The sequence below is a fragment of the Trachemys scripta genome, chromosome 16 (genome assembly GCF_013100865.1).
Source record: "Trachemys scripta elegans isolate TJP31775 chromosome 16, CAS_Tse_1.0, whole genome shotgun sequence".
Classification (NCBI taxonomy): Eukaryota; Metazoa; Chordata; order Testudines; family Emydidae; genus Trachemys; species Trachemys scripta.
Genome location: NC_048313.1, coordinates 23,698,883 through 23,709,341, shown reverse-complemented (window position 1 = coordinate 23,709,341; position 10,459 = coordinate 23,698,883). Strand labels below are relative to the sequence as shown.

General features: G+C 49.4%; 1 protein-coding gene across 1 annotated transcript in view; it reads right to left on the bottom strand.

Annotated features, from left to right (window-relative positions):
• NCKAP1L (NCK associated protein 1 like) overlaps positions 1-6,751 on the bottom strand; it is a 53,084-nt gene extending 46,333 nt beyond the window's left edge. The window contains exon 1 of the mRNA XM_034792820.1: positions 6,482-6,751. Coding sequence (XP_034648711.1) covers positions 6,482-6,583 — 102 coding nt within the window. The 5' untranslated portion in view covers positions 6,584-6,751. The remainder of the gene's footprint in view (positions 1-6,481) is intronic.
• Between the last annotated feature and the right edge of the window lie 3,708 nt (positions 6,752-10,459).

The following is a 10,459-nucleotide window of genomic DNA, read 5'->3' as shown; positions in this document are numbered from 1 at the left end:
TTTCTCTTAATTAATTGGCCTCTCAGAGTTGGTAAGACAACTCCCACCTGTTTATGCTCTCTGTATGTGTGTATATATATCTCCTCAATATATGTTCCATTCTATATGCATCCGAAGAAGTGGGCTGTAGTCCACGAAAGCTTATGCTCTAATAAATTTGTTAGTCTCTAAGGTGCCACAAGTACTCCTGTTCTTCTTTCTGTATGTGTAAGAGCCTTCTCTCACTGTAACGGTCTGAGGCCTGGTTCTTAGCCTAAGGCCTTCAGCTAAGCAGCCGGGGCAGCCATAAACTGGGAAATGTATGGTCACATCCTCACATTCCAAACTAGTCACATGGAAACAAGGTGCTATTGGGCTGTTAGGAATACAATCCTGTTCTGATATTCCTATCGCCTGCAGAGAAAGGAAAGAGTCTAGAAGATATAAAAGGAAACTTAGGTTGATAGTTTTCTGTCTGGTAAGAACTCACTTATCAATAGACACAGCTGGAAAACGCTTATGTCTGTATAGATGTAGTTGTGAAATCCTGACTTCTGTATTGTTTTGTATGTTTATTTGCATGGTCTCTGTCTGGTTCTGTGATTGTTTCTGTCTGCTGTATAATTAATTTTGCTGGGTGTAAACCAATTAAGGTAGTGGGATATAATTGGTTAGCTAATCATGTTACAATATGTTAGGATTGGTTAGGTAAATTTTAGTAGAATGATTGGTTAAGGTATAGCTAAAAATATTACTATATAAATTAGGGGCAAACAGGAAGTAAGTTGGGATTCGAAAATAAGGAAAAAGGAACTTGGATTTAAGCTTGCTGGAAGTTCACCCCAATAAACATCGAATTATTTGCACCTTCGGACTTCGGGTATTGTTGCTCTCTGTTCATGCGAGAAAGACCAAGGAAGTGTGAGAGTGAAGGAATAAGCTCTCTAACAGTTACATAACTGCACTCAAAACCAAAACAATGTAAAACTTTAGAGCCTACAAGTCGGCTCAGTCCTACTTCTTGTTCAGCCAATCAGTAAGACAAACAAATTTGTTTACATTTACAGGAGATACTGCTGCCTGCTTCTTATTTACAATGTCACCTGAAAGTGAGAACAGGCATTCGCATGGCACTTTTGTAGCTGGCCTTGCAAGGTATTTAAGTGCCAGATATGTTAAACATTCATATGCCCCTTCATGCTTCGGCCACCATTCCAGAGGACATGCTTCCATGATGATGATGCTTGCTAAAAAAAGAATGCATTAATTAAATTTGTGACTCAACTCCCTGGGGAAGAATTATATGTCTCCTGCTGTTTACCCGTATTCTGCCATATATTTTGTGTTATAGCAGTCTCGGATGATGACCCAGCACATATTGTTCATTTTAAGAACACTTTAGCTGCAGATTTAGCAAAACGCAAAGAAGGTACCAATGTGAGATTTCTAAAGATAGCTACAGCACTCGACCCAAAGTTTAAGAATCTAAATTGCCTTCCAAAATCAGAGAGGGATGAGGTGTGGAATATGCGATCAGGAGTCTTAAAAGAGCAACACTCACATGCGGAAATTACAGAACCCGAACTTCCAAAAAAGAAAATCAACCTGCTGCTGGTGGCATCTGACTCAGATGATGAAAATGAACATACGTGGGTCTGCACTGCTTTGGGTCATTATTGAGCAGAACCAGTCATCAGCATGGACGCATGTCCTCTCAACAGGGCTGGCTCTGGCTTTTTTGCCGCTCCAAGCAAAAAAAAAAAAAACCCTGCAGGGTGGCTGAGCGGCGAAGCAACAAAAAAACAAAAAACGTGCAGGGTGGCCGGAGACAGGGTGCTTTCGGTGCCACTTACTTGGTGGCTCATGGCTGCCTCCCCCGGCCGCGCTGGCTAGCGGGACTCCCTGCGCTGCAGATGTGCCCCGGGCAGCGGAGTACATGCCCCAGCTAGCGGGTGGGGGGGGAGCGTGGGGGAAAAGAGAGAAGAGGGGTGGCCAGTGCTTCCTTCAGCCGGGGCATTCGCCATTCGGCCCCTCCTGCCGCGCCGCCTGCAGGTGAATTGAGGGTCAGCGGGGAGGGAAGGACGTGGGCTGCCGGGCTTTCTGCAGACCTGGAACCGGCTAGGGTAGACGGAGCGTGCAGCCTGCTCCCAGCAGGGCGCTCCCCTCCTCCGCGTCACCGCCCCCTACAGGGCGGCCGGAGCGGCGAACCAAAAAAAAAAAGGGCGGCCGTGCTACCCTAGGATTGGACGGAATGCCGCCCCTTAGAATCTGCTGCCCCAAGCAAGCACGAGCTTGCTCGGCTGGTGCCTAGAGCCGGCCCTGCCTCTCAAATGGTGGATGAATCTTTAGCGCATCTGGCACGTAAATATCTTGTGACGCCGGCTATAACTGTGCTATGTGAACGCCTGTTCTCACTTTCAGGTGACATTGTAAATAAGAAGCGGGCAGCAGTATCTCCCAAAAATGTAAATAAATTTGTTTGTCTTACTGATTGGCTGAACAAGAAGTAGGACTGAGCGGACTTGTAGGCTCTAAAGTTTTACATTGTTTTGTTTTTGCGTGCAGGGTTTTTTTTGTACATAATTCTACGTTTGTAAGTTCAACTTTCACAATAAAGAGATTGCACTCGAGTACTTTTATTAGGTGAATTGAAATACTATTTCTTTTGTTTCTTTTTTACAGTGCAAGTATTTGTAATAAAAAATAAATATAAAGTGAGCACTGTACACTTTGCATTCTGTGTTGTAACCGAAATCAATATATTTGAAAATGTAGAAAAATTCCACAAATATTTAAATAAATGTTATTCTATTATTAACAGCGTGATTAATTGCGATTATTTTTTTTAATTGCTTGACAGCTCTAGTTTTATATATTCTCCTGTGAAAACTGCAACTCAATCACTGTAGTGTTGTGTTTAAGGGCCTTCTGGAAAGTAACTAGCTTTTAAACAGAAGTGAAAGCAGGGTTGCCAACTTTCATGATTTTGTCATGAGTGTCATGATAATTATTGTTTTCCTTAAAGCCCCAGTTCTTCAAGTCAAGTGAATATGTGATGATTTCAGTCTTCTTTGTTAAAAAAAAAATGAAGTTTCTAGCCCCCATGGCTGTGGAGAAAGCTTCAAAATATGACCCCAGTGCACCCTAAAAGCTCAAAAAGCAGAAGGCAAATAAAAAGAACACCGCTATTATTTTTACATAATCTCATGATTTTAAAGCCAATCTCTTGATTTTTGGTGAGCCTGATTCATGAGTTTTGAACATTTGGGGTTGGCAATACTGTGAAAGTGACTTGAAAGTGTCACCCCAAGGTGGGTGCAGTATAAATTCACAGGGCCTTGCCCTAGTAGGATGTTTCCAAAGGTTAAAAGGTTAACCAAGCTTGGCGAACTACAAAAAAGTGATAGAAAGTAATCTAGATTTTTCTACAATTGTTTAAATTGTTGTATTCAAGAATAAGAATATATATTAAAATTTTAAAGCTAACCAGTGTCCCTTAGGTGACTTGGCACAAGATGTTGGAACATGTTAGTATTAGAGCAGGGGCAGGCAAACTTTCTGGCCTGAGGGCCGCATCGGGTTTCGGAAATTGTATGGAGGGCCAGTTAGGGGAGGCTGTGCCTCCCCAAACAGCCAGGCATGGCCCGGCCGCTGTCCCCTATCCCCTGCCCCCCGCTTCTCGCCCCTAACGGCACCCCCCGGGACTACTGCCCCATCCAACCCCCCTGTTCCCTGATGGGCCCACCCCCGGGACCCCTGCCCTATCCACCACTCCCTGCTCCCTGACCGCCCCCAGAACCCCCACACCTGACTGCCCCCGCCGCCCCATCCAACCCCCACTCCTTCCTTACTGCCCCCTAGGATCCCTGCTCACATTTAACCCCCCCTGTTCCCAGCCCTCTGACCACCCTGACTCCTATCCACAGCCCAAACTCCCCTGCCCTCTATCTACCCCACCCTCCGGTCCACTTACCGCGCTGCCTGGAGCACCAGTAGCTGGCGGTGCTACAGCTGCACCGCTGGGCTGGAGCCAGCCACGCCACAGCGCAGCACAGAGCACCGGGTCAGGCCGGACTCTACAGCTGCGCTGCCCCGCCACCGGCGCACTGAGGCTGTGGGGGAGGGGGAACATCTGGGGAGGGGCGAGGGGCTAGCCTCCCAGGCCAGGAGTTGAGGGGCCAAGCAGGAGAGTCCCATGGGCCATAGTTTACCCACCTCTGTATTAGAGCCTAGTGGATCTAATAGTTATTTAGTTTTCTTTCTTTATATGGGAATTAGATACAGTGCTGCTGTCAGCTAATTTCTAAATTAATCTGCAAAACAACTAGAGTTTTCAGGTGCCTAAGTAGCCCCTGGCATCGTACTTAAAGTTGCCCCCCTCCCTCAACAAAAAAATCGTAAATGGTGCCCCTGGCCTGCAGCCCCTCACTTCTATCCCAGCCCTGGGGAGCAGTGGGTGGATGCAGGGACTGGGCCCGATGAACTCATGATGCCATTTAACTTTCCATAGGTTGGCTAATGGAAGGAGATGTCTGTTCATCACTGCCTCGCCTGGGTTGAAACAGAGCTGCTCAACTGTGTGGCATAGACCATGTACTGCAGGGGTAGTCAATTATTTTTTCTCAAGGTCCAAAATTCTTGGTCAAGGTCCAGACTCTAGAGAAACTAATAAAAATAATAATAGTGATAACAATAAGTAAATAAGATTTTGGGCTCCGTTCAAAAGCGTCTGGTGGTCCAGATGTGGCTTGCAGTCTGTCGATTGGCTACCCCTGCCGTACGGCAAGCAGCGATGGAAGAATCCCCTGTGAGAGCTTTCAGGCCTGGTAGGGCTCTCCTGCTGCTGTGGCACACCATGAGTTCAGGATCAGTGGGTTAACTCAATCTGTGTAAACAAAGGGCAGGAACTCCTCCCCCAGCTCTGGGAGGCCCAGCAGGAAGCCCTGGGGAAAATAGTCCTGAATTGGAGCAGGACCAGGACAGGCTGTGATCCATGCACAGGGGATGCTATCACCAGGCCCAGCTGGGAAAGAGGAAGCTGCCAACTGGTCCCACCAGGAAGGGGGCAGGCGGCAGCTGTTTCCGGTTGTGGCTGGAACACCTCCAGGCTCTACCCAGCAGCCTCTTGCCCCAGCTGGGTGCTGACCCCCAGAGCACTGGCACATTACCCAGTCTAACTGCAGCAACCTAGCAACAGCGAGATCAGGTGACCCCCAAGCCTAGAGAGAAGGCCCCCTCCCCCATGCTAGCCCCCACCCTGATCACTGCCCCAGTAATGCCCAACATTCATCATCCAACAAGGATCCTCAGGCACTTCAAAAAGCTGGATCCGTCTCCTCCCCATGTCACAGATGGGGAAACTGAGGCACAGTGTGTGTGTGGGGGGGGAAGAGGACAGCCAGTTGGGGCAGAGCCTGGGAGAGAACCAGGAGTCCTATCTCCCATGGCTGCAGTCTGCTAGGCCCATGCTCCCAGCTCCAGCACAAGCTAGGATTTTTGCCTCCATCCATTGCTGGGTGGGAGGGGGAATGTGGGTGTCTGATCAGCATGTTACAATCTTGAGGAACCCAAGAAACTGCTGGAGCCACCACGAGAATATAGTATTCTACAGTATTGCAACTTTTTTTAATGTGAGGGGCCCCCGAAATTGCTTTGCCCCAGGGTCCCTGAATCCTCTGGGCGGCTCTGAGGAAAGGGTTCAGGGTACAGCCAAGCTGGGCTTCGGGGTGAGTTCACTGATTGCCTGTCCATGCTCTGGGCAGGTCACACACTGAGCTGTGATCCTTGGGGACTGGGAGTCACAGCTCCTGTCCCTGCCTCGGCCCTTGCAGCAGGATCTATAGCCAGAGGAGCCTGCCTCCGGGCTGTGCACTGGGTGTGGCTCGCAGGAGATATGAGCCCAAGGGGTGAGCCCTCCTGGAAGCAGCCAGTATCCTGAGGTTTCCACCAGCTGGGACCAAAATCTCAGAGAGCAACTCAGTGGGTTTGAGCCTGAACCTTCGCCCTGCATTGGCCTTGAATTCTCATCTGAACCCCAATCTGAATCCCCCTCCCTTCCCAGGCACCTCAGGAATGAACCCTCAGAGCTGCCCCGAAGGAGCTGTTAGCCCATGTGAGAGTGAAAGAAATCAACTTCCCCTAAGTCCTAGAACATGTCTGGCAGCACTGGGACTCCTGATCACCTCTTCCTGGTCTAACCGTTAGACCCCACTCTCCTCGCTGGGCCAGGAGTAGAACCCAGGCATCCTGGCTCCCACGCCCCCTGTTCTAACCACTAGACCCCACTCTCCTCCCTAGGCCAGGATTAGAACCCAGGCATCCTGGCTCCCACGCCGTCTGCTCTAACCACTAGACCCCACTCTCCTCCATGGACCAGGAATGAAGGCATGCTGGCACCCAGCCCCCTGCTCTACTCACTGAAGAACCATCCTTTCCCAATCAAGTCAAAGGTAAGACTGATGCAAACTCAGCCTCCCCCGCCCCGCAGGTCGACCACACCCACCTTCTTGATGTTGTACATGCGGATGAGGACGCCCTTCCCCCTGTCATTGAGGATCGTCAGCTTCTCCGCGAACTTGTGCTGATAGATGGAGGGCAGAGACATCTCTCCAGGTGAGATCTCGCCCCCCCTCCGCACCCAATTACCCGCTGGAGGGAAAAGGCCAGGCCTCCCAACGGCTACACACCCAACAGGCACCAAGTCACCAAAATGGCACGTCTGCGCGAGGGGATATGGGGCTGCGTTGCTGCCGCTCCTTCAACTGGTGCTTCCTCTTTGACTGCGGGGGGGGGGGGGGAGGGGAGGGAGGAAGACGGCAGCGATCCCACCATCTGATTGGTCCAGGCACTCGAAGCCACCGCAGAGCTTCACTCCACACCGACACTTCCCCAAGCGCTGACAGCAGCTTCCCCTTTTGGGCCGTGGCTTCCTGGGCTGGGCTCAAGGGCGGGGCCTCAGCAGGGCCTCAGTGAATTGTGGCAACCCCATCACACAGAGCAACAGTCTGCTCTGCTCTTGCCAAACCCCGGCTGTGTGACGTCCCCTGAACATTCGCCGTCAGCCCTTGGCCGAGCGGGGCCTGAGCCTCAATGCCCCCTGCCATTCATACCAGTGCAAAACAAGTGAAAACACCAACACCCTGATCCAGGGGCAACGGATTCTGCCTAGAAGTGGGGGGGCATGAGGCCCCGCCCCCTTTGTGGCCCCACTCATTCTCTTTCCCAAAGCCCTGCCCCCCGCCAAGCCAGAATCCAGAGCCGGGCTGGTCCAAGAAGCCCAGACCCCTCCACCTGCCTGAGAGCAGCCCCCAGCCTGTGTCCCCACCCCCTGGGCCCCATACCCAGGGCAAGTGAAGGGTCCACGGCTCCCCACAGTTGCCCAGGCTCCCTGGGCTGGGTTCTGCTTCTGACCTGGCTGGGAGGCGGTGCCTTGGGGGGAAGAGGAGGGGCAGAGGGCCAGGCCCCTGGTGAAAAGTGGACAGGACAGGCCTCTTGGTCGTTCACCCCGCCCCCCATTCTGGTGCCCCTGCCCTGATCTGGCTATGCATGACACCCATGTGGCCTGGGCCTGGCCCTGAATGATGGCTTGAAGTACAAGGCCACAGAGAACCAGGGCCATGAGCAGCTGATACAGGACTCGATTAATAACGAACTAAAGGAGGGTTATGTAATTAATGCAAATCAGCATGGGTTTATGGAAAACAGATCCTGTCAAACTAACTTGATAGCTTTTTTGATGAGATTACAAGGTTGGTTGATTAAGGTAATAGTGTTGCTGTAACAGACTTACACTTCTGAAAGACATTTGACTTGATGCCCATGACATTTTGATCAAAAAGTAGAACAATATAAAAGCAACATGGCACACATTAAATAATGGTCAATAACGGTAAGTAAATTATAACAATGATGAATAATAAAATAATAATAGTGGTAAATAATGAAAAGGACAGGTCACTGCTACAGAGCGATCTAGATCTTTTGGTGACCGGCGCAAACAAACAATATGAGTTTTAATGCAACTAAATGTAAATGTATACATCTGGGAACAAAGAATGTCGGCCACACTTACACAATGGGGGACTCTATCCTGGGAAGCAGGGACTCTGAAAAAAGATGTGGGGTCAAGGTGGATAATCAGGTGAACATGAGTTACATGAGCTCCCCGTGTGACTCTGTGGCCAAAAGAGCTAATGTGATCGTGGGATGCATAAACAGGGGGATCTCATGTAGGAGGAGAGGTTATTGTAGCTCTCTATTTGTCTCTGCTGTGATCACAGCTGAAATACCATGCTGAGTCTGGTGTCCACAATTCAAGAAGGATGTTGATAAATTGAAAGGTTCAGAGAAGAGCCACAAGAATGATTAAAGGATTGGAAAACCTGCCTTATAACGATAGACTACAGGAGCTCAATCTATTTAGCTTAATAAAAAGACGGTTAAGGGGTGACTTGATCACAGTCTATATGCATCTACATAGAAAACAAATATTTAATAATGATTTCGTCAATCTAGCAGAGAAAGGTCTGACACGATCCAGTGGCTGGAAAGTGAAACTAGACAAATTCAGACTGGAAATAAGGTGTACATTTTTAACGGTGAGAGTAATTAATCATAGTAACAATTTACCAAGAGGCGTGGTAAATTCTTCGTCACTGACAATTTTTAAATCAAGATAAGATGTTTTTCTGCTAGTTCTGTTGTAGGTATTTTGTGCTATGCAGGAGGTCAGATGAGGTAGATGATCACAATGTTCCCTTCTAGCCTTAGAATCTAAAAGTTCAAAACCCAAACTCAGATTCAATTGTTGCCCCACAGTCTTCCAATGGGCCAAACCAAACCCCCAGCTCCAAATACCCCAGGGCCTGGGATGCTTCATAATCCATGCAGCATGAACCCAGTTCGACCCACGTCACCTCTTGAGCCACTAGAGGGACGTAAGATGTTTCCTCTGGAGCCAGAACATTGAGGTGTCAGATCCAACCTGGCCTGTGCTGTGCTAAGAGAACCCAGAACCAGCAGGCCGGGCCTAGGCTGGATCGGCATGGACAACCCTGCTTGTGGTGATTCTGTGAGCGTCTCTCTGGCCTGTCTGCAGGAGGGCAGATTGGATGATGTGAGCAGCCTTGACATCTCTGAGCAGCTCCGGGCACAGGAGTGGAGCTGCTGGGGGGCAGTATAAGGGGTCACTACAGTCACTGCCTCTGTGGGTACTGGCTTCCAAATGGGATGTGTTCACGATTCTCCCACTAGGAGCTTTTAGAAACCCCTTGGCATGATTTGCAAGGCTGGAGGTTTTAACACAGGCAGCAGTTTTGCCAAGTGTGTGAGAGAATGTGCATGTGCACGCAGGCCGAGTTCAGCGAGACATTGATTTCTTCGGTGGCAAACCGAAAAATCCGAAAAAATATTTTTGGTTCATTTCAAAACAACTTTTTTTTGCTTTTCTTATCAAAATGGAGAACTGACAACACTGAATGAAATATTTTGACATTTTCCATTATTTTTCCCAACCAAAACTATTTGCAAATTCAGGCTGAGTTTGCCAAATAGTTTTGGTGCTGTCCCCAAAAATGCATTTTTCTGTGAATTTACTCTTTGAGACAAAATATTTGCCCAGCTCAGTGTGCAGAGCCCAGCACAGTATGGCCTCTAAACAAGACAACTGATAAAGCACAAGGCATCCTGCTCTTCTACTGGATCTGAGCCCATGGCAGCTCCAAACTATGGACTAGGGCGCCTTGTGGCGCTGAGGCAGCTGTTTCAATGGCCCATTTTCCCCAAACCTGTGAAAGCCGAGTTTCCCCAGGGGATCACAGACCCAAACGTGACAGCTCTGCCATGTAGCACTAAGAGCCAACTCACAAGGAGCTGCTCCACAGGGAAAACAGTGCAATCTCGACAGGTTTCAGAGTGGTAGCCATGTTAGTCTGTATCAGCAAAAACAACAAGGAGTCCGGTGGCACCTTTGAGACTAACAGATTTATTTGGACATAAGATTCTAGCCCACGAAAGCTTATGCCCAAATAAATTTGTTAGTCTCTAAGGTGCCACAAGGATTCCTCGTTGTTAGTGCAATCTTGGTAATCAAAGCTTCCCACTCCCTTCTCCCATGCTTTGACCAGCACTGAAATAGTTAACGGTGCTGACATTCAAAGTCTCAGCACTGGCCTTTGGGTGACCCCACAATGAGATGATGGGGCAGTTCACACCTTTCCCAGCTATGGCTTCAGGCAGGCGTTGCAGAGTCAGAGGCCCCTGTCAGGACAGCTCCCTCTCAGGCCTAGTCTTCACTTACCGGCTGGTCCGGCGGCACGCCATCGATGTTCTGGGATCGATCCCGGAAGTGCTCACAGTCGGCACCGGTACTCCAGCTCGCCGAGAGGAGTACGCGGCATCGACGGGGGGAGACTTCCTGCCGCGTCTGGACCGCGGTAAGTTCGGACTAAGGTACTTCGAATTCAGCTACGTTATTAACGTA